Below are 25074 nucleotides of genomic sequence, written 5' to 3'. Positions count from 1 at the left end.
GTGACCTAATGTTAATTCATTTTCTTTTAAGGTGATCTTGAGAGCACTCCATATACGTTAACCTATTCCTGTGCTCTTTCAGTGCCCAGCACAGCCTCCCCTCCTGTGTCAAGCGCTTCCAATGACCCCGTGGGGTCCTACTCTATTAATGGCATCCTAGGAATCCCTCGCTCCAACGGCGAAAAGAGAAAACGCGATGATGGTAAGAGACTGGATTTCTCTCCATCGCTTTTATTCCCATTTCACTCCTTTTCTAGGCCTCTCTACAGCCCCCTGTAATTTCCAATTTGTGTGGGGAGATGAAGATGGCATTTTGATAGCGCTGGACAAAGCATTTTGTAAAAGCAAAAAAGCGCTCTCAAGAGACTTATTATATAGTAAAGCAGATTGGACTATTTCATTCAGCCACTTGATACTATGGTGTTCGCACAGCTGTAGCACATTTTATTTGATGATACAGTAGCTCTGCGCAAACAAGAATATGCCTACATGCTATCATTTGGTCCGAATCATGACAGCATAATGCTTAGTGCATCAGGGATATGTCTTTATGCTGTTTGTAAATAATACAGGTCAACGAAATGAAGACAAATAAATCAGCAACGTAAATACAAGAGATGCATGAGGAAATGTGCTCAGAACCGACTGGAAATGCAGAATGCAAAACGGCCTGATTTATAATGGACTTCTAAAGACATATTCTGACGTATTAATTTTCTCAAAATTTTCTGGCTGTGTATTTTTTGCTTGTGAAGAACTGAAATAGCGGCAAAATGGGGGCTGCCAACCTGCTCATGCCAACATTCTCTCTCCTTTTCTAAATGAGAGGGCACATACTGCCTGAGGCCTAATGGCTGAACGGCTCTTCATACAATCGCCTTTTGAATGCTAGTGAATAAAAATCCATGTGGCACCGGGCCGAACGGGAACACAGAAAGTGCTGTAGTCAAAGGAAGAGAGGTTGAAGTGGTTGGAAATGATCTCTTAAAACATTTATCAAAGCAGGGCTACTTGCTTCTTTTATGTTTCCATCTCTTTAGTTCTCTGGAGTGGCAACCACTTGGATGGGAGGAAAATAGGATATTGTAAGTTCTGTTAGCCCACCTTCTCTTTGCTTGCTCAATCACGAGCCACTCGAGTCTGATCAAGTGTTCTGTGAGTGTGTGTGTAAGTGTGTGTGTGTGTGCAAGTGTACGTGTACGTGTAGGGATGTGTGTCGAGGGGAGGGGGATGAGAAGGAGCGCACTGACGCTTAATGATATCTTTATGGAGAGAGCTCTGGATCATATTATATAAACACTGCGAGAAAACAACTGTGGCAAATCACATTTGCTACAGCGTGGCAAGCTCTTACCGAGACCGTCGTGGGGCTTTTCCTCTGTCACTGTCATAGGCCGTTTGCTCCTAAAAACAGAGAAGGGACATAACACAAAAGCGGGAGGGGATTACCCAGCCAAACGGCAGCGGCGGTAGTTATTCCTAGTTTGATTAGAACTGACACGACGTGAAGAGTGGATGAAGGGCTTGAGTGTAATTGCATCATAAAACACGAGGAGGGAAAACACAAGTTTACTTGTGTGCGCAATATCAAATTTAGTACCGCTTCAGCGAGGATTACCTTTCATTATAACGACTAGAGTAAATATTCCCATCGTTGCCAATGTGTTTCTCTCCTCTGGCATCGCACGACCTTATGCAGGTCTCTCAAGGTGTATCGAGACATTTGTAGGGCATATGTCATGTCATGTCCCTGATGAAGAGCTCATGGCTGGTAATTTGATACAGTGCCAAATGTCTAAAAAGCTTTGTGTTATTTAAACTTATTTCACACCGAGACATCAGGAAGGCAGAGCGACAGCCAGTGTATGGTTTCAATTTCATAGCAGCCCAGCAGCCTTAGGCTACCTAAGCCTTATTTGGCTGGGTGCAGCCAATCTTCCCGTCATTAGATGATGACATAACAGAAATATGCTAATCCGATTTTAGGAAGAGCTGCGCATGATGCACTTTGAAACACGTGTGAAATGAGGTTAAAACCAGCCAGTTCTGTGGTGGTGTAATGAGTTAGCATTTGATTTAAAATATGTAGGCTTCCTCAGTCTTTATATTTGACGATGCTAGTGCCCTTTAAAAAAAAAGTTCCCCATTACAAGAGTGATATGGAGATAATGTAGTGTGACACGTGTTATGTACACCAGGTCTTTGCAAGAGGAGCTTCCGGGACACAGGTGTCATAAGAGTCATTAATCTGTCATTTTCATGTGTTACTGCAAATTAAAAGTAGCGTGTTGCTCGCCGGCTAAGGGTGACGTTTGGTGTGGCGCGGACCGTCGGAGGAAGAGAGGGAGAGAGGGAGATGGAGGTAGGGGTTGGGGGGAGCCTCCCAAGATTAGTTCTTTGGAGGCAATAGCTCCCCGCAAGTTGAACATAGTGACATTTAAGAGAATTTGCAATTCTGCAGAGAAAAGCTATTAATTCACAAATTAGCACCCCCTTCCTCTATCGTGGATGTGCAAGCTATTGAGGAGACAAAAGAAATAGCCTAAAGGGGAAAAGAGAGACACAGCCCTATCTGTGTAAAGATTGGTTTATATGTCTGCAAGCAGTGATACCAATTATGCCAGCACAGAGAATGCGCCTCAACCTTATTGCTGCCTTCAAAGGCCCTTCAATCCATTGCCAGATTTATTTGTGTATCTCATTATGGAAAATAGAATGCCTCTCTTGCCAAATGCATTAATAGCAAAAGAGGGAAATTAAGCCTGTTTGGGATTTCTCATTTGTCAAAGTTAATACTTTGTTACAAAATGACACAAATGAATGAACTGAGTTAATTACTAGTGGTACATGCACAAGTTGCGTATTTCCACGCTGTTTTTTTCTCACCTGTCCTTGCATCGGCTGATTAGCAGGTTGGTGTGACCCGGCTCTCTTCCATCTGTATGAAACCAAACATAAGTTACATAGGGAGTAGGCCGATTGCAATAAATTGCGTGTGAAAACACAGACTTGACACTTGAATCAGCTGGGGGAGCGTGCGTTCACATGAAAGAAATTAAAGTAGGTTGATTTATGAGGCCTAGCGGCATATTTATTTGACGTTAACACGATAAAGAGATTACATCCGTGCCATTGTGATACAAGAACGCAAAAGTTACACTTATAGCTTGTTTGTTCATCTAAAATTATTGCTTTAAGAGTGAGCGACAACACACTTTAAATCCCCAAAAAAAAAGTTAAAAAAGTTTGGCCCACAGCTAGAATGCTTTAACCTGTGCTTCCATTTCATGGCTTGTGAGATTCTATTGTGTCAATATGGATTCTACTTTTAAAAAGAATAGAAATGAAATACATCCAAACCAAGAAATGGATTGGCCTCAGTCTAAATCGAATAAGAACATCCCACCGATCTCATCATGATGATAGCCTCTGTATGAAAGAGAAAGACCAGATTTGAGAGAGGCTGCAGAGCGTAACCGGCAGAGAAGAAGGTGCCGGGCTCCTTATCAAAGGACACAAAAGGTATATGCCCCCACTCAGCTGATACATCTGCATTCAAGCAGACCATCCGCCCCGGCCTGGCCGATAGCTCAAACGTGAAAATCTGCAGCACGAAAACATCTAAGGACAGGGTGGTTCGCTCAAGGAGGAATCATGTCAGGAAAAAGTCAATTATGAACGCTGATGCTGAGAATTAATGGTGCGCCGCATTACGCAGATTTTAAAAGGAAAGAGAGCGAGAGCGAGGGAGATACGCAATCATTAATTGCGTTCCAGAACGCTGCGTCACATGAGGCCGATGTGCTAAATGATGGACCTAGTGTGAGTACAGTAAAGAATGTGTGTTATGGGTAAGAGGAGACAGCATGCTGACAGCAGTAGCCTGAGAAAAGAAAAAAGGAGAGAAAGCGCATCTCTTACTTGCAGCCTGCACACTATTCAGCAATGCTAAATTGAATTTATAAAGCCTTTAAACATGCTGTAACATAACAGGAAATTAACAACCCCGGTTGTGCTGCTGCTGCTGCTGCCACCTCGCTCTTTCTCTCACTCCATCTCTCTCATGTTCTTTCTCCCATTGTATCATCTTCTTCTGATTTAGTTATGTGCTGTGCATCCTTGCAGCACCGTAGATTTCATAAAAAGGGGTGCCAAGCCTCTTTTCCTCTTTGCTTCTCCAGCCTATATAATGAGTGCAAACCCACACAAATTCCTAGTTTTTGAGCAAGTATAAAAAAGTTACTTTTTCGTCAGATCAAAAACATTTATAAAATAATATAAAAATAGGAACACTCAACTTCAGGCTTAACATTTTTTATATATTATTTACTCAATTTCATGTTGAGGTTAAAACCTTTATACATTTTTCTTTAAATCCATACATTGAAAGTCAGTAAGTCAACAATTCTTCAAAACATTTTAACAGAAGAAAGTCACAACAGAATGATGACAGGTTTTATTTTTGGGTGAACTACCCCTATACGAGTGGATGTGTGATATCAGGTCAAGTGTCACAGGGGTCACAAGACCCTCATTTGCTTTTCAAAAAGCTCTCTCATCCAAACCAGCCTTATCTTATGAGATGAAAGCAGGAAGCTCAGCACTGTTCTCTTAAAAGAATGTCACACCTGCCCGGTCAACCCTAAACACACACTTCCTAAACCTAATATATTACCTCAAGAGCTCATATCACAAATGTAGGACATTCAATTTTAAAATATTCAAAGCACTTACATGTACGGACATTGACTACGTACAGTGCATCTATTAAAATGACAAGTTCACCATGATAAGCCCTTGACTGTCTCTTGTTCTTAGTTTTATTTGAACTGGACTCTCCAGAGGAGGAAGCCCAGGGGAGGCCTGTTTTATGGACTCTGGTTATCTGATCTGACAGAGCTCTAGTCCCATAGCACCAGAGTGCTAATGCAGTTGGATGTCAAAACAAACATACTCAAGTGTTCAAATGAAATCAATATAGCATGAGCACTGATGAAAACAGGAGCTATATACTGTAGATCAGTGGTTCCAAACCTTTTTTAGCTGGCGGCCCACACAACCCAAAATATATGTTTGCGCGGCCCACTGCAAAAAAATTAACTGACCCCGCTATTGTTCAGTTAATAACTTAGTACTCAGAAGCTAGATTGTTAACTGTCTTTATTGAATGAACTGGCAATGAACAGAAAATAACTCTGGCTGCATGGCACCGCTTGGTACAACTGCTGTTTTTCTGTAGCATAATGCAGCAAAAATATCTAAGATAAATTGGCAGTTTAATCTTAAACCAATCAGCGAGCTCGAATAGTTAAGTTACAGTTTAATATGATTTTTTTCTTATTTAATTATATATATATATATATATATATATATATATATGAAATGATGGTATTATGTTATGACAGACATTTTTACATATATTAATGTTATTAAATTTTTTTATAGTAATTGGCGGCCCACCTGCAATACCATCGCGGCCCACAGGTTGAAAACCACCGCTGTAGATAGTCTAGACAGCATCACTGCATTCACACTGAATCTCTTTTAAACGTTCAAATAATTCCAGTGAGAAATGCTGATCTAACCTTGATCTAACCTAAATCTCCCCTAACTGTAATGTAACGGAGAGCAGCCCAGCCCCCACAGCTCAAATCGCAGCTCCGTCCCCTGTGTCAACTAGCGGCCCTGCTCGCTTTGGGCTTTTGAGTATGGGAAACATGCTGCACCAAAGCAAATGACAAACGCCTGCTTATTGATCGCAGTTTGCACTTAGACCAGCTGATAGAAAAAGTAATTAATGAATCCGTTTTCTTCTGTACCAAAGAGAACAATTGAGGTTTATATGGCAACAACACGCAGCCTCATAGAAGGCCCCCAAGGGAACTGTCTATAAAAAAATGCCTGCGCTCAGATATGGAATGACTCAGATAATGCGAAGAGAAAAAAACACAACAAAACAACCACAACTGGAATTAATAGGAAGAGAAAAAATGGTACCTCAGTGTAGCTTAAATACACACTCACACACACACGTAATATCTCCCAGTCTCTTATCAGACCTTTCTGTGGATCTATTTCTCCTGAAAGTCAGTTCATCCTGTGGCCTCAGCCATTGAAAAAAGGTCAAGCTGGTGGGTAGAATGGCAATAAAGCCCCTGAAATGGTACTATCAGTGGAACATGATTGATCAATTGAATTCCATAGCACAGAAAAATGTGGGATTAAGTAGAGTATTATACGCACAATGAGTTGAGGCATGATGTTCATTTCAAGTTCATTTCGCCTCTCTCCTGCCACCAGATCAGGCAATCAATAGAGGCCTTGCATATCATATATCACTACGCTCTCGCTGAGGAGAGAACATAATCTGCTGCAAATTTAGAATGACAGATTTGTAAGGGAGCAAAAAAAAAGCCCCCCCACCACCAGAGACACGAGAGGCTGCCGGTGCAACTGCCGAGTTTACACGAACGTTTGGCGAATGTTTGCAGAAGGGCTTCCAGAATAGCAAAATGAGGAGCCGGAGAAAGAAGGCTACCTGCTTCGGCAGGGTGATGAGGTCACGGTCTGAGGGGAAACTGTTCATTTGTTTATAGAGAGTGAGATGGAGGGAAATGCATAAGCTGGCAGTCAAGCTGTGTAATTGTATTGAAGCCGGCACTGGCCTCCCATTTTTCCAGAGAAAAGCAATCTGAAAGTGAAAGCAGCATTACATTCTAAAGAAAATTGTGCCTTTTAAATAATAGCTCTCCATTTTCCACCAGCCCAGTGATGGGAAAGAGAACAAGGTGGTTCACGTTAAAATACATGGCATTCCCAACAAGTATATGTTTGCTCTGAAGGTAATCCATCAATTACTGCAGGCCTATCAGATGATGACGGTGCTGATGCCAATCCAGGATGGGGGAGGTGTGGGTCTTTTCTCTCCCACTTTGCACCGTCCACATCTTTCCCTCTCTCTTTCTTTCCCAGCCTCATGTGCTCTATCTTTCCAAAGCTATTAGAATCAGTTTGAGGCTAGCGCTGACTGAATTTCAGCTTGATATACTCCAATCTTTCATCCAGTGGTGCTGAGAGGTCCACTACAGCACTAGATGTAGCTATTGTGTGGGTGCAGGGAGGGCAGGATGGGGTGCCTGTCCTGGGGAGAAACAGGACCATAATGACTGGTACTAGCATGTGGCATTGTCCCTCTCTCCTCTCATAGATGGTTCAGATGGCTCTGGCCCAAACAGTGATTCTCAGGGTAGTGTGGAGAGTTTACGGAAGCACCTGAGGGCTGATGCCTTCACTCAACAGCAGCTGGAGGCTCTGGATCGGGTGTTTGAGCGGCCGTCATACCCCGACGTCTTCCCTACGTCAGAACACATCAAGCCAGAGCAGGTTAGTAATATTGAGGCAAATGGACGACTACTAACAAACTAACTCTTAAACAAAAAATCTGGAGATTGTTTGCAGTATAAATTTTACAACGGAGTGTGAGCGGACAGCAGAGCTCATTTGAACCAACAGATGTTTATTTTTCTCAAGATGAACTAGTGAAATCAATTCACCATACGATTTAATCCCAGACAAATGTTAACTGATGCATCTTGCCCAAGCATCACTAATATATGCATTAAATAGTGTAAGGTGCATTAAAGCCAGATTAATTTAGTTTTTAATAATTGTACATCAACATGAATCTGCTGATAGGAATACAAAAAATAACTGACAAATCTTCGGTCTCATGAAAAATTATAAAAAAAATAAATAAATAAAATAAAAAAACTCCTTGTATATACAAGCTCTTATTTAAAGCTTCTGGCTTATTACAGGAGATAAACTTTATTTACTTTCATTATACTATCAAACAACCAGTGACTATTAATTTTTCCCTTAAAACTCCAAGTAGAGGAACTTAAAGCAAAAGCAGTGGCCTAATTGAGTTCATTTTAATTTCTCTCCGATCACAGAGAATTACACTGGTGATAAATCAGGGGGACAGCCCTCACCCCTAGTAGAGGGCCTAATTTGGAGCTAATTACAAAACTGATTTCTACTGGAAGATCAATAACAAAACGAATTGGAAATGACTTGCAATCACAAAGAGAAGCCAAGAAGGTATAAAAAAAGGCAAGGAAAGAGGCTAAACGTGAGGGAAAAAACTGTCCTAGAACAGTCCAGAAAAATCACTTTTAATTTAATGTAATATTAATCAGACTACATTCCCATTTATTGGTCCATTTTTGTGCCCCATTTTTAACTCTTAAAAGAGTGGATCTATTAGCCATGTCTGGTGTGTGAGGCCGGGCATTAAAAAGCCATTTTGGAAATGCTAAACTCAATGGACTCACCCCTCCCACACTTCTGCCAGCCATTTGGTCATCCTTTTCAGATGGCTCTTCAGTTGCCCCACGCCCAACTTGCCCCTATCTGCATGATAAAATAGCTGTTGTGCATCTGAGGCCGGACCAAATAGAGAGGAACATCCGCTACTGGCCAACTGAACATTTGTAGCAGACAATTAGAGTTTATCTGGAATAGAGACAGACAAGTCTGGGGTCACAGCATTTCCCATTGGGACACCGGCCCTATTGTGGTTGCGCAGATGCACGAACGCACACAGACGTATACGGACATATGTACACTCACAGTTTAATACGTGAGGAACAATGGTAGCCGGAAATCTACTATCATTTGTTGCATTCGTTACAAAGAAAGAAAATGATAGTGCCACAAATGACCTCAAATGCAACTTAATCCAACAAATGTAAGCGTCAATGTTTTAGCCTTTAAAAATTATATCAGAAAGCTGTTTCAGGATTATGTTCATGTTATCATTTTCTCATCCTTAAGAAAACAATTACAAATGGTCTCGAAACGAGGCCATGTTGGTAATCGAACAAAGCGCACCCGTCTCCTCCCTTGGCTGGTCAGGGGAATGACTGCAGTCAAGCACAAAGAGACAGCTGACACCCCTTCCTTTCAGTCTGTTCCAAATCCTACGCTCTGTCCCGCTCACATCCTTAATGTATGCACACACAGTTCACATTAACTCCAACAAAACCCACATGCACTGACTGGGGGAAATAAGAATAATGTGCAAATTTAGTACAGCTGGATTTCAGGTGCCCATTTACAAAGCCAAGTAACTGAGCCGCCGCTATATTAAATCCACTTTCCTTAAATCATGAGAAATATCATAAAAAGAATAGAGAAATAAAATAATACAGGACTGGCAGCTCAGAGGAAGAAAGCTTTCTAATTGGACACCTTAAAAGTGATGCTTGGATCCCAAGATATAGCTACTTAAAAGTGTCCCCTCCCCTCATTGGCAGGCTAATGAATACTCGCTACCAGCACTGAACCCTGGACTGGACGAAGTCAAGCCCAGTCTGTCAACCAGCGTCAGCTCAGATTTGGGCTCCAGTGTGTCACAGAGCTACCCAGTAGTGACAGGTAAGAACGCTGGATCCACCGTCCCAGCTGACCGTTAGAATACTGGCATATTACGATCATATTCTAGACTATGTGACTGTTTTATAAGGTAAAGTGAGCTTTTTAAGTTGAGCGGAGAGGTGAGAGTGGAATGTGACATGTTGATCTAAAGTGGATGGATTAGTGCTGCCTGCTCTGAGGGGCCGTGTAAGGAGCGATCGAAACAGACAGGCGCCGTTACTTGCATGCAAGAAGTGATTATGGAGATTTGTCGGCTGATGCCACTGTTCAAAAACCAATGAATTGTTTTACTACTTCACCATTGTGTACTGAAATGTTTTCTTCAGCTCATAGTTCTCAGAAAGAAATATGGTGGCCTAGCACGGTTTGGCCTTTTAATGCCGCAGCATTGTTTTGTTTTTTTTTCTTGTGGTATGCGGTGGTTAATGTCAGCCTGGCTAATTGAAATATTGTTTCATTGTTGCGGCTGTTATTACCTCAGAGAAGGTTAAGTTTACTGATAGCCAACTGTCGTGCTGAGATTAATACACTGAGCTTTTAATAAAATTCACATAATTATGCAGGAGCCATCAAAGCCAATGAGTTCTGTGTGGGCGGAGGACAGGATGATTGAAAATTGCTGTGCCCCCTTCTCAAATGATAGCTGGATAATGTTATGTGAAAAGAAAGGGCTTTTTTCCCCCTCGGTAATATGTGGGAGGTAGAGTTCCCTTCAGAAAGTTGGGCCTCTGGAGAAGAAAGGTGTGTTTTTGTCCTTTGTATGAAAGCAGTCTCGGTCTAGGGAGCACCCTCATGGCAGGTGGCCTTTCTTGCACCTGGGATGGGACACATCGGGGGTCTTAGTGCAGACCACCTCATGCTTCTGGTAGAGCGTAGGAAACGGCCCTGGTGGAGAGATTTTCAAATGGTTGCTTAAGTTTTTATTGTTGTTAATGATTTCACAATGGTGTCGGTTTATGCATGTATGATGAGAATACTAACCCCTGGCAACCTAAATTCAGCATTTTCTGAAAAAAATAAAATAAAATACAGTTGTAATTATGTTCTAAAGCTTTTTCAGAACGTCTAAGCTCAAATGACATTTCTTGAGAGTCTTATATATTAACTGTTCCATGTCATATTCTAAATGACTTTTGGCAGTAATAACTTCATTTATTTAAAAAGAAGCAAGAAAAGCAGTTCAAAGATGCAATAACGTAATGTTATGGTGTACTCGCATGTGACAAACTGGAAATAAGAATAAGGACAGAGTTGAAGGAGGTGCTAAATTACCCTACACATTTATACTGAGAGCCAATTCTGAATAAATTACTCCCTCTCATTGGATAGAGCTGGAGATTATGCTCATTCCAAGCAATGTTTTCCTGAGCCAATTAAAATTCATGCTGCCATTGATCTTGTTGATTTTATGTCGTGCCATTTGCATAATCTATTAAAGATGAATGATTAATGAACTCTTCATTACAAAACAGAAATTGGAATTTTAAGGGCACTACGAGGCATATGAGACGTGTTTTTTGTGTTAACTGTTTACCCAATTAGTTTTAGGGGTTACTGCTCTGTACCTAAAATCCTCAAGGAAAATGCATTTGAAAATGGCTTGCTATTGGGCTGAAATTTATGATGCCTGATGAAATCTAATTAATAAAAAAAAAAAAAAAAACTTGTAGTAAAATCTATTACTTTAAATAATGTAATAGATGCATATTATTATTTTTTAGATAAATTAATAATATAAATTCCTGGAAAGTATAGATAAATCGTTGTGGGTTTATTTATGTGCTTCTGTTGTTTTAAAGGGCTTCAGACTTATCAGAGGCAATACGTGCCCTTATGGGTCATGCACATTCCACACTTTCATGTATTAACTGTAGCAGAGGGGGAAAAAACAATGGCATGATTTATTCAAACTGCAGTTAAAAGTCTGGATGCTGTCCAGAAATGGCTAGCTTTTTTATAAGCCTGTTTGCACATACCTTCACAATGAACGACTATTGCGGATTCTTAAGCGCTGTCCCTGCTGAGCCGTATAATGGAAGTCTTCCTGGTGCCAGTAGGATGGTACCATGTAAATGGGCACCCCTCCGATCCACTGAAAACCTGAGCAGGTGCTGAAGGGATACCCCCTTGTTCCAAATCTCTTCGGAGAGATGGGAGGAGAGGAGAAGGGGGGAGAGGGAGAAAAAAATGAACGCCCGGGCCTGAAAGCAACAGAGCTCCACATCTATAAAAAAAAAAAAAACAAGCTAGAAAAGTAAGACAGAAAGGCAGCATACACAGGCCGAGCGAAAGAAAAGACTGCTTTGTGTCGGCTTATGCTGCTGATGAACTCCGGCTGAAATATATCCGCCAGAGAGCCATTTTTTAAGTGTGGCCCGCTATTCTCCAGTGAGCAGCAAACAACACGCTGCCGGCTAGACTGAGGTACCTGATGTGTGGCCCGGTGACAAACTGCCTCTGTCTTGAGTCACCAGAAGCCCGGGCAGGCCCTAGAGCCCAAATTAATGTTTATTTCAGACTCACAATAGCACACTAACCTTTGAGCACACATTTGATAATGAATGACTTTAGGAACTTATATTGGGGATTCAAGCAATTTGCAAGCAAGCAAGCAGTATATTCAGTTTTTTTTCCTGTGACAAAATGTTGAATATTGAGGTCAAAGATTGCAGTACTGTTACAAAACATTTTGTAACAGTTTGTGATAAGTTTTTTTATTTTTTATTTCATCTCTATGGCAAATGTGACTTTGCTGGAGCTTTTGGGTTTTAAAAAAAGGAAGTCATTCCTCTCTCTCTCTTCACCCATGTGAAACTGTGCATTCATGAGAGCAAGAGACAGACGTGGAGAACTCTATAGCTCTTGTTCGTGTTGAGATGTGATGCGCCTCCACATAGACCAGTGTTTATCTTCCATCTCAGTAATCAGGAGGTTGACAGCCTTCCTTTTTGCAGGTCTTGCTTGTTTCCAGGACAATAAGCAACACCACCTCTGATTAGTTTCAGAGTTCAGTGATCTTGAACACTGGGCTTCGGTCAGTTGTCTGCTTTACAGCGGCAAAGCAGAGGCCGTGAAAACGCAAGGCCTAATTCCTCCGACAGCCTCTCTTCCTTTTCTCCTTTATTGGCCTCTAAGGTTTTTTACTTTTGAAGTTAGGCTTTATGGCCGTCATCTCGTCGCCTTCTCTGAAATATAGTCATCTAACCACCTCGTCATGTTTATTCTGCTCCTGCTGTATGAAGATTCGACTGTTAGCCCCAGACTCATTCAGGAAAGGAAATTCTGCCATTTATTTGTGTGGGAAAGAGGCCAGTTAAGTTGCCTGATTTCCTGGCGTTAGGTCAGAACGGGTTGTCAGGGTTGCGTCTGACAACAAGGATGCCTTATCTTAATGAGCAACTCTCCGCACATAGCTTGGTTGTAAAACAACAATAGTTGGGAAACAGCTAATGAGGCTATCATGAAGCTGTGAGAGCCCTCCCCACAGACCATGTTAACAGCAGAGGATGTTAAAGAGGATGAGTGGAGAGAGAGATGAAGACAGAGCTCACATTGATTACACGAGCTGCAGTCGCAAACCCACTAAGATGAAAAATGCCAAACCTCATCAGCCAAATGATATTACGGCTGGCAATGCAAAGGGGTCGTGTTGAGATGTGCAGGCTTTTTGTTTGGAGATGCGACTCTTACCTCCGAACCTTAGGGAAATATGAGCATGATTTATCTGAAAGCCAAGCTTCTGTTTGCTGATGCTATTCTAGAGATATAGTTTCAAAGTGATTTACCTGTTTATATTTGCTCATTTTAGCTCATTCAATGGATAAATAATTTAAACCAGGTTAGTATAGAAATGTACAGTAGCTTTATTTAGATTTAAATATAAATCTACAGTTGATAGATGACTCAGAAAGTCTTTGATATGGAGCAAATTATATATGTTTCTTTTCATTCACAGAAAAACTAGATAGAAAAAAAAGATTTCTCTGATCCGTTTACAAAAAAAAAGAAAAGAAAAACAGTTCTAATCTATTCTGTTTGTAAGTATGAATAAGCAGGGCCAAAAAACACTTGCCAAGTGGGTAAAATGCAAGTAAAATATAGCTGGCCTGTAACTTTCCAAATACTCCCAAGTATGGAGAACCACTGCGATTTTACGAATCAGTTTTGTTTTTATTTGAGTGAATCAAATCTACAGTGATTATTTGCATCTATAACAATGTTCACACACCAACACTAAATTTTCCACAATAAATTATTTCTATATTTATATACAAATTATGTCGAAACTTCGAAATTTGTAGAGATATATTTCTGGCACCAAGCCACCAAAAGAAATAAAATCAAATGTTTTTGTGTGAGACGATGTTTAACTGAGAGATGCTGTGACTACTAATGCCTTGACTGCCAGCTGTAAATTTACTGAAAAACAGAAGTGAATAGTTATTTTGTCATAGAAAGAAAAAGAAATATAAATAGTTTTACATTAATATTGCAACGTTGTTTATAATAAACTAAAATATTGGCAGCACATATGTGTGGCAAAAGTTTTAAAGCATCTTTGATGTAATTATGTGGATCAGTGTTTGCCATGAAACCCTCACATAGCATAAGTGCACAGCAACATTTCCTTGACCAAATCCCCTCGTGCGTGTAGAAATGTTGTTTTCGGAGCGTGTGCCTCTGGAGGCTCTGTTAAAACTCCTGAACACACCCGAGGAACTGAGTCAGAACACCACGACAGTCGTAACTTCACATAAATCCTTCTTTTCCACCTAAACGCAATGTAGCATCACAACAACACCAAACACTGTCAGCCAAACTTCATTTTCCTTTTCTTTTACGGTTTCCATTCAGTACTTCCATCTGTCATGATTCATTTTTTGTTTTTTTGCTGAGTGTGAGTGATTGTGCTTTGTCTGATTGTGTGTGTGTGGCTTTTTTGTTGTTTTTCTCCACCTGGCAGAGTCACATTCATCCTCCGTGCTCGTTAAGCAGGAGCCGCATGAGGCTTCCCTGGCTCCTTTCACCCCTTCCTCACTGGCAGTCTCGGGCCTAGCGGAACTGTTGCCCCTCCAGCCCAGCGTGTCAGTAGATGCCTCCACCCCCTGCTATGGTGCCTATGTCCATCATGCCCCCAGCTACAGCCAGTATGCAAGCCAGCCTATTATAGCAGGTACAGCCCTACAAAAAAGATAAATAAATAAAATAATAATAATACAAAGAAAGATTAGAAAACATACCCTGCGCTGGTAAAGGGGAAAACAACAAAAGGCATCATGCTTTTTTTTTTTTTTTTGATGGGGCAGCAATAGCAGTCCAAGGTCATTTGCCCTACACAAAATAAGACATTACAAAAAGAATGTAAAATTACTCTACTGTTCAAAAGTTTAGGGTCGGCTAGATTTTTTTTCTTTTCTTTTTTCTTTTTTTTTAAAGTGACAGTAAATTATATTTACAGTAGAAAAAGATATATCAAATAAATGCTGTTCTATTTAAATTTTTAATCACCAAATAATCTTAAAAAAGGGGTATAGCACTACTGTTTTCAATATTGATAATAATAAGAAATATTTCTTGAGGTGACACTGAAGACTGGCATAAGGACTGCTGAAAATTTGACTTTACCATCAATGGAATAAATTATATTAAACATTAACAATTTACAAAATACATTAAAATAGAAAACAGTTTTTTTTTTTTGCAATAATATTTTACTGTAAAAAAAAAAATAAAATAAAAAATCACTGACCCAAAATGTTTGAAAGGCATGGCATAAATAAAAATGGCACATATACTCTAAAATTGCAACATTTTTTAAATATATTTTTCAAAGATATCCATTGGGGCACATACCATGGCGCTGCTGGAGACGGATACTATCATGTTAAGTCCTGAAAAGTACTGTTAATTCTTCTCTAGTCTCTAGTACTTTGATTTTGTTTTATAATTAAAATCCTCTGTATTAGTATTTCTAACATGTTTGTTAATGTGTGTGAGTGGAATGTGTGGTTAATTCCAATGAATGGAACTGTGTCTGTCATACTTGCAAATAATTTTGCTCATATTTTTAGCTAATGATCAAAAACAAGACAACAGCTCAGTTGTAATTTTCCCTTTGTTCACATTAATTAAACCAAAAGCACATCATCACACTAAAACACAGATTTTCACATTGCTTACTGACTTAGTGTGCCACTCTTACTGGCAGCTCTCTTATTAGTAACTAGAATGGGGTAGCACCCCAACCCCTCCCGACCCTCACTGGTCCCCTTTCAAACAATGATGCGGGACCTTGCGAGGGCCCATTCGGGACTGACGAAGGCCTACGTGCTGTAAAGTTTGCGCCAGCACATCCAGCAAGATTGCCAGCTGTCATATCCAATTACAGAACTGAATATGGAGGCAGTATGTGCTCTGCACTCTCGTGAGGTTCTGGGCTCTTTTAGCAGCAGCCATGCCACCAGCAGGCCGAGGGCATTCTGTGCTTCTCTCTGTTGAGCAGTTTAAAATATTTCAGTCAAAACAGGCCAGCAGCGCCACTCTGTGTAATAGAGGAACTTAAAAGGCCGAGTGACCTAGAAGAGAAAAAAAGTGGAGAGTTGTTTTTAGCTTCTGCAGGCTCATGGGTTTTTCAAGTTGTGAATTTATGGAGAGGTGATCATTACCTACTGTATGTTTGGCATGTGGGTTTTCTAGTTATTTGTCTACAGTACAAATAAAAAGCTACAGCTGACTTCAGTTTCCTCAGATTTTCAGAGAAAAGGGTTACAGGGTTGTTTTTAAGGAAACCAATATGTTGGAGTATTTTTATTATTGATGTGCATGGTGTAACACTAAGTAGTTTAATAATGCATGGGGTGCTTTTTCACTTTATTTTATGCATGATCATTTTTAATGTATCAAAATATGTGGAGTTCATGTTCAAGTTATTTTTTTTTAATATAGAATATCTAAAAGAAACTACTTTAAAATCCTAATTTCTATGTGATTTTTCTATTCAGTTTTATTATTGTTACTTTTATAATAAAGATTTTAGGATAACCGTACATCCAGCACCCGTTTAAATTTGTTATTATAATTATTATTATAATTTTTTTGTTTTGTTTTTTTTGTGGAGCTGCCCATACAAACTTTGACTTTCTTTCCAGGTCGAGACATGGCGAGCACAACCCTACCAGGATACCCACCTCACGTTCCCCCCACCGGGCAGGGCAGCTACCCCACCTCTACACTTGCTGGAATGGTCCCTGGTAAGTGCAATTACTATTTTTACGAGGACGTTAATTTTAAGCGAGCTCGTAATATTTTCAGCGAATAGTCCTCTGCAATTGATCATCTTCAGGAAACCAGAGGTCATGCAAAGCCAATTTGAATGTGCACTGCTGCACCTGGAAAATAAAACAGCGATTTGATAACAATTTTGCATTAATGTTCAATTAGCATTGACCCAGAGCTTCCTTTCCTGTTTGAATACATTAGTGTAGAATGCCAGGTAACATTTTAAGAATGGGAGTTGTGAAAGAGAAGTGACACAAGCATATTGCCTATGACATTTCTGGTGATGCTAATGTTTATTAAACAGAATAATATTAATGAGGAGCATAATATTAATGAGAAGCCGTAATTGCAGGATGGCTGCAAAGACAACAGCGGGCAGTGTGAATCTCGATCTCGACTTGTCAATAACCTGAGAAGGAGCCTCAGCTTATCGGCTGCCGTGGAGAAAATTAGCGCCTCTCAATAAGTGCGGGATAGAGGACAGTTCTTCTCAGTTCCACTCGGGTTCCAGCGCTCATTACACCCCTCCCTAGCTCTCCCGGACCGTTCGACGCTCTCACAGGCCATCGATAAACATAGCTTTCTCCACCCTGCCTCCAGTGCTGCAGAGCGTATCTCTTTTCCCCTCTACTTAACCTGCAGTTCAGGTTCACAGCAAACAGTTAAGGGTCACAAAACAGCGGGCGGGAAGGCCTGTAAATATTTAAATCACTATCTCTCAGAGGGACCCGACTTGAGTTTCACTGCCAGGACAGGATGCAATCTGGCAGCAAGACTGGTGCCCTCTCCCCAAACACACATATACGTATGCAAACAGACGGTCTGAGAGGAGCCGCAGAGATGTTGGAAAAGTGTAAATGCACTTGTACGTGGAGCCATGGGATAACATCAGCGCTCGCAAAGTCCATGCACAAACATGCAGTGTGCGAAAATTGGAAAACAAATATTTTACATCAAACACAGAGAGGGATTCTTCTCTCGGTCACCGTTGAGTGCCTCAGATAGATTCGAGTCTGTCTTGGGCTTCCACGGCCCACAAACATGAATAGTTTGCAGGGGCAAATTTAATTCAGTGACAGGATTCATTTGCTGGGCAAACATATCTTTACAGGTACATCAAATCTGTTTTCATCAAAGATTCATTTTCATTGGTCATACAGGCTGAGAAATCCTCTTAAATCCTAGAGCCATGGGTTTTGTGTGCACTTCCATTCATCTGGCCCTCGAACGACTAAGATTTAGTGACAGACCCCAAACACTGTTAAAGCAAAAGCCATTCCTCACCAGCTTCATATAAAACCCAGCCTTTATTGTCTCATAAAAGAAAGAAACGTGGGGGACCAACAGCATTGCTCACTGACATGGACAGGGCCGCTTCCTGAAAGTCGAATTTGGCCAAATAAAAAGGGCAGAGTGTGTGTGAGAACGAATCCATTGGGGAGGTTTTTTGAAGCCGGGCTTTGGTGCGGTCGAAGTATAGAGAATCTTAAGAGCGCAACAGCAGAATCAAAGAAAGGAAACTTCAAAACCCAGCTCAGGATTAATGTAACAAATTCAGCCAAAATGGCCGAGCACCAGGGCGTAGGAAAGAGGACAGGGCGAGCCATCTGCTAGCTAGCGCTGTGAAACAATGCCAGTTCCTTTAGTTCTGATGTGCTAATGCGATGCAATATTTCAAGTAATTCAGTTAAGCTCACTCGACAGCATATGTCATTACCTTACCTTAAAAATTCATTTCTTCTTGTCCCTTCTTTGAATTTGAATTACACTGTCAAAAATATTTTTTGTTGTAAAAAAAAACAACAACCATTATTGGAGTAGATTTTACAAGGAATAAACTATTTCAGTCTTTCTACTTCAAAATAATACATTTAATTAGGTTTTTCTTTGTAATTATTTGTGAAATTTACTAGCAATATTTTTTTGAAATTGTTTAAAAGTAAATCCTTCACATTTTTTTCAGTGTACAGTAAGGTTCTTTAAAGAGGCAAATCTGTAAACATTAAAATACTCACTGTTTCATAGACACAAAATGGAAACAATTTGCATGTTAACAATTTAAGTGTAAAAATACTTACTTGCCTTTTTTGTGTAAAGGTATAACTGATTTGGCAACTTCATTGTCATCAAAACAAAATGCCATAAATGCCAAAAAAAAAAGAAAAAAAAATATTTGTACAGCTTTACAGCTCATATAATGCACATATTTATATATTAAATATACCGGAGTGCTCTTATGAAATTTCAAATCTCTTTAAAAACCTTCGAAACTGGCTTCAAAAAGTATAAGTTCTTCATCATTAGCTTGATTTTTTTATATATTAATTGATTTTTATTTTGAGGGACAAATCAAAATTACTTTTTGTGGTGATGAACATTATTCCAAAATTGCTGATAGTCGAGCTTTATTTCATCCTGAATGCATGAATATGCCTTTAAGGTACACAATTTGCTTTATTGCTAACCTGTCACATGTGTTTGATTTCAGGAAGCGACTTTTCAGGAAATCCCTACTCTCACCCACAGTACACAACTTACAATGAAGCTTGGCGGTTCAGCAACCCCGCGTTATTAAGTGAGTATTAACCCTTTTTGCTTATCCCTTATGGGATTAGTCGCTTTAAAGTGGGATTAATATAATCACATTTTACAATGACATTATTTGCATACAGCTTTACTAAACTAGCTACAGTTTTATTTCTCTTTTTGATTAGCGAGGTCATAACATCCCGCATCTCTAAATTAAGACGCACATAAGCCCTTCGCAAGTGTTTTTGTGTGCGCCGAGGTTTCCGAACATAATAGAATAGTCTGATTGTATTTTACATAAGTAAAATGATTAGGACTGGGAGTAAGTGTTGCTCTTGCTGTGGTTTCAAACGCTCCGCTCTTCTGTTAACTTCCAGGTTCCCCTTATTATTATAGTGCCGCATCACGGGGCTCCGCCCCTCCCACTGCTGCCACTGCCTATGACCGCCACTAGTTACCATGGCAACCCAATCAAACTGCAGGACCATGGCCGCGGCCTCCATATCGTACCAGTCTGAATGGCGTCAAGGTCAGAGGGATTGAAGATGGCTACGCAATCTTCAGTTTCACGGGGCCGAGATCGGATTAGGAGGGTCAAGCAACAGCGGGTTTCCCCCCAGACATCGACTATACCCCCCTCACGCAACATCAACACTAAGGCTCTCATTCTCTAAATCACTGAACAATGACTGAACTATTTCCTGAAAGACTTTGAAAGATTCTACAAATATATATATATTATACGAGATATAAAACAAGACGAACCGTGTGAAGAAATACCAAGTAACAATTGATGTGTTGTTGTTTTTTTATTTTCGTTCTCTTCTCTATAAATCAATCAATACATTCCTTTACATACTGTATTTAGTATCACTAACAGATCACACACACACACACACAAGGTTGCCTGAGGCCTTTAACGTAATTTGCCCTCGTCCTACACCATTTCACTAGTGTCTTACCTCTCACGGACAGAACAGCGCCGTGTCAGCTGAGCAGAAAACTGCAGTATTGCTCCATCTTCTGTCAAACAGACAAGTGTAACAGTTTTAGAAGCCATCTCTGACTCGTGGTATGAAATTACCAACATGATTTAACATTTTCTGTGATACACAATCAAAATGGGGGAAAAGAAAATAGAAAAAAAAAAGAAAAACAGGTCAGACAGTGAAGACGACGTTAACTGTTGCATATGACCTGAAAAGAAAACCGTATATTAAATTATTGTTTTGGTTTAGCTGATGGTTTGTGTGCGTGTGTACATTTGTGTGTCATACCTTTTCGGGATATTCCATTTTATCATGTGTAATCTCCAGTATCATGATCGGTGCCGCTCTTTTCTCGTTTGCACTATTTTGCATTACTGAATTTATAAGTACAATTGAATCTTCAAAAGTTTGTCAGATTACATGCTCTATTTAAGCAAAAAGGTCAACTCGAATTGACAAAGTAACAGCAACACTGGACAAGAATACACTTGCTATATGCTAGAAACTAGTATATGACTTTATTGTCCTTCAGTGTGGATTCTTTTTTTTTTTTAAAAAAAGTCCTCAAAAGAACCATTTTTGTATCATGTAACTGAGACCGATTGACTCTGGCTGGCTCAGTACCAAAGTAATCATTAGCAGTCAATTGTACAACAAGTTCAACAAATGCCTTACAGCTTTTTTAATTTTCATTTTTTTATGGTTTGGCTATGGTCCGGAGAGGTAGACATGCATGTAACCCTTCTGTGTGGATGAACAAACGTTCATCCACCGAGGACAGAAATGGAAATGGTCCATACATACGCTCCTGGAAATGTAAAGTGAATGTACTTTATACCACGTTTGCCAAAGACTTAGTTTGATATTTAATATTTTATTTGCTGTATCTGTCAATAAAACAGTATTATGTTCTAATAGTAGTCAATACTGATTGTATGTGGTAATGTTGAACAAAAAGGAAAAGATCCATCATAGCCCCACAGCGATGTACACAAAAAAAAGGTGAATTCTGTTACTCAAAGGTATGTCATTTTCAACAAACTGCTGCTTTGTAGAATGATTTGTGTATAATGTGAAAACAATTCTTCTGTGTATATAAGATCATCTACATTTCACCATTGCAGTATCGTACTAATTTACTGATTCCATTTGTAGATATGAGAATTGAAAGAAAAAAAAAAGATTGACATTACATGTGTCTTCAATGTGTTGTGCTTTGCAGAGACGCACAACAAAAAGTTTGAAACCCGTCCTGCGCCGGTGGGTGGGTTTCAGATGCTATCACCACATGTGCGGCTGTTTGTATGTTTTGTTTTGGTTCACTTTTACTTAACTTGTTCATACTGTTTAAGTCTCTATGCAAATCAAGTAAAATGGTATTCTGTATTCTCCTTTACTACTGCGTTCAATTTTACCCTTCATTTTAAATGATCCCTAAATCCTGTATTGAGGATAAGCCTGTAGAAACAAACAAATACATTTCACCTGCCTGGTTTTGTGGTTTTTGTAGATTGAACCTTCCTGTACAATTCAATACAAGACTTCAGAAATTCTATTTATTATTTTTTTTTGGCCAATATTAAGTTAAAGTTATTTTACTACAGGAGCAGATTATTCAAAATTCATAGCATGCAAATGGAGGATAAAGTTAACAAATATAACTACACATAAATGTACACACAGGACAAGTTCTAATTCAATCAATAGAAAAATAAAAATACAATTTGTTGGGTCTTCTTTATTATTATTTCAGCCACCAAACTATTGTCCCGCTTAGAATGAAGAGATTGTTACCCACTCACTGCAATCCATATTTGTTTATGACTAAAACAAGCCAAACAGAAGCAGAGCAGAAACAGAGACAATTCTCTTTTCATTGAAATAATGCAAAATACTGTATGTATCACAAACATAATTTGTTATGGGCAAAAAAATTATAATAATTAAAAAAATATGTAACAAAAAGCAACGTGGCCTCAGCCATTACCTTTATTCCACCTCTGTCTAGTTCTTTTTTTTTTTTTTTTTTTTGCATATGAGAAATAAATTTTTTGTATGTCAGCCTGTGACCGTAGTGGTGATTATTAACCCTTTCATGAAAGATTCCTTCAAGGATATGCTGAGCTGCAAGACACTTATTCTGTAGTAACACTAGTTATGAACTTATCATCATTTGATTGTGTAGTTAGTGAACAGCTAATAAAATTACACAATGACTGAATGTTTAAAGAAAAACAAGTTAAAAGATAAAAAAAGTAAAAAATATTAAAACAATATTTTATATATATATGTTTTAATGTACAACATATACAATATACAATATAATTTAACATTATTAAAAAATGTGTATATAAATTGATATATATATATATACATACACACACACACACACATATATATATATATATATATCTTCAAAAAGATTTTTATTTGTTAACTGATTTTACATATAATTATATACTTTTTAAAAATAAGACATGCATTGATTTTCATACAGAAGAGGATGTTTATGGCAGAAAGAAACGGCAGGAAGCAAACATAAATCAGGGAAGAACGAGAGGAAAGAGAGTCTTAGCGAGAATGAAAATGTAAGCAAGGAAAAGGAAAAGTGAAGGAACGGAAGCAGAGAGAGGGAGTCACAGTGAGGGTGTAGAACAGAGTGTGGACTATTTAATGATGCATTGGGTTCCCTCCGCAGCTGACTGCTGCCTGCAGCAGCTCTCCTCCTGCCCGAGCAGACAATCCTACCCTGCTGTAATTCAATTTTTCTGCCTATTGTTTATTTCATAGCTCCCCTGTGAAGCATCAAAAGCTGCTGTTCTGTCAGCCTCTTACTGTCGTATATGTTTGTCATTCAGCCCTTGTTAAAATAACGAAAAAAGGCCTGCCTCTGTTCTTCCCCCAGCTGAGAATTCCCAGTGGTAAAATTATTCCATTTAGATGGAAACTTTTTTGTCACTCCCCTGTCTAAATTGGCATATCTGCTTCTTTTGCTGGAACCAATAAACTGTGAACCCGGATGCATCTGTCAATCAGGCTCATCTTTACTTTAGCATGCCAGATGACAACAGGGGAGATGGGAAAAAAGCAGCAGAATGGAATCAGCTGATTGGCTCTCATCAGCAAGGCATTACAAAAAGCACCTGTCATCCTCTCGGCTCCTCAAACACTGCGAGGGGCCCGAGCTCAGTACTGCTGGAGACAACTATACAAAGAATTGCATGATGGTTTAGTCTCATTCTCAACTGATATTCAAGGTTACGAGGCTTTAAATTCCAAAGTTTATATGTTTACACTTTATATAAAGGCAATTTTATTATAGTGTGCATAGAACACACTTTTTGGAACTTGTGAGATGAAATAAAACTCTCATTAAAATAAACTTAAAGCCTTTAACAATTTCTCACAGTATTATACACTTATTTAATTAGTAAAATGCACTAATCAGTCCTAAAAGAAACTCCATGAATCCCGCAGAAACATTAATGTAAGTGCTATTATCTGATAGTCCAGAACGGCTCTATGAATGTATTGTGCTGGTTTTACAAGAATAACCTGATCACTGACATAGAAACATACACGTTGCCAAGAAACAGGCCAGTGTGACATCGCCTGCATCTCATCAAGCATTAGTCACATTGGTAATCGCATGGAAAATGTGCCCATGTAGTTCTATGTAAATTTCCAACAAACAATAAAGATTTGTAGACACATTATTCATAAGAAATGGGAAAATGTCTAGTGTTTTCTGAGGCTTGAATGGGGAGAAAACGGCATCATCTGTCATGGGGTGTCACACTGGAGAGAGAAGGAGCACCAGAGGAGTTGAACTGGACAGCACTCACTGGTAAGTCCTGTCAACCGTCTATGTGCTCGTCATCATCACTGCTGTCATATTTGATGCTGGGGAGGGGAAAGGCCAACCTGGGGCTGTCAATCAAATGCACCTCATTAGGGACACCGCTAATTATGAAATGTTCTAAGATGTCTGGGAATGGAGTCTTTCTTAGGTACTGTATGTCATCAAGACAGTGTAGTTTGAGAGATGACAAGAACCGATTTTCCACGCTGCTTAAGATCAGGGTGTGCAAATTAAAACATCTATGAAGACAACACAGGCCCACAAAGAATCTGAACAAGCAAAAACTCTTCAGCGGCCAGTCATTTCTCCTGATTTCAGTTTCACCTTCTGGAAAAATTTCAATAAATCTAATACTTGCTAATGCTAATAATGGCTTATACTTGGCCATTAAAAACTACCAAAAAATAAAACTTGAACACAAATAAAACCACTGGGACTCGCATTTGCTCTGCATGTATTTGATTTTTATTTTCCTGTTGTTGTTTTTTACATGCCCATTCCTGTCTGAAACATTTGTGTAATCATCTGAATATCTGTGCATTTTGTCATAGATTGATAGATAGATAGACTGTAGCCTATGTACAGTAGCCTATATATCCAACTTCATAATAGAGCTGTATGATAATACAGTTATCAAGATTTTCTATAGAGCATATACTGCTTTACATGAGTATATTCTATGTAATTAGTACAGTGTGTCTCAGTGTATATATTTAACACAACTGCTTTAATGAAAGTGGCAGTGATGGGAACGGAAACCATTTTTCCCAGCATCACTGCAGTGGCTGTGATGCTCAGATGCTGTCTTGATGGCTGCGCTGTGATTATGAGGTCATTTTTACCCAAGCTGTGTGAGCCCATCCAAGAGACGCTTACATAAGTTGGTGAGCGTCCTAATGAGCAAGCACTGATTGATTTTGCTTTGTAAAAAGCGCTGTGTGGGTGGCACTGAGAGCTACCAGGTTCGGCCTTTGC

The 25074-nt window shown here is 39.4% G+C and overlaps 1 protein-coding gene and 1 long non-coding RNA gene across 19 annotated transcripts in view; one reads left to right on the top strand and one right to left on the bottom strand.

Annotated features, from left to right (window-relative positions):
• pax2a (paired box 2a) overlaps positions 1-21398 on the top strand; it is a 32205-nt gene extending 10807 nt beyond the window's left edge. For 5 of the 18 annotated variants that reach the window (XM_059566113.1, XM_059566124.1, XM_059566111.1 and 2 more), the window contains 8 exons: positions 32-202; positions 1041-1085; positions 7208-7383; positions 9321-9441; positions 14405-14614; positions 16590-16691; positions 19208-19294; positions 19645-21398. In XM_059566113.1, the coding sequence (XP_059422096.1) occupies positions 32-202; positions 1041-1085; positions 7208-7383; positions 9321-9441; positions 14405-14614; positions 16590-16691; positions 19208-19294; positions 19645-19766 (1034 nt within the window). In that variant the 3' untranslated portion in view covers positions 19767-21398. Of the gene's footprint in view, positions 1-31; positions 203-1040; positions 1086-7207; positions 7384-9320; positions 9442-14404; positions 14615-16589; positions 16692-19207; positions 19295-19625 lie in introns of all 18 variants that reach the window. The other 13 variants (XM_059566116.1, XM_059566115.1, XM_059566118.1 and 10 more) reach the window with 8 other exon arrangements.
• LOC132157011 (uncharacterized) overlaps positions 9456-25074 on the bottom strand; it is a 63140-nt gene continuing 47521 nt past the window's right edge. Inside the window, exons 2-3 of the long non-coding RNA XR_009437516.1 lie at positions 11418-11665; positions 9456-10326 (exon numbers count right to left, since the gene is read on the bottom strand). This is a non-coding gene — a long non-coding RNA (uncharacterized LOC132157011). The remainder of the gene's footprint in view (positions 10327-11417; positions 11666-25074) is intronic.

The sequence above is a fragment of the Carassius carassius genome, chromosome 14 (assembly GCF_963082965.1).
Source record: "Carassius carassius chromosome 14, fCarCar2.1, whole genome shotgun sequence".
NCBI lineage: Eukaryota > Metazoa > Chordata > Actinopteri > Cypriniformes > Cyprinidae > Carassius > Carassius carassius.
Note: the sequence above shows the minus strand (reverse complement) of the source record. Positions and strands in the feature narration are given on the sequence as shown.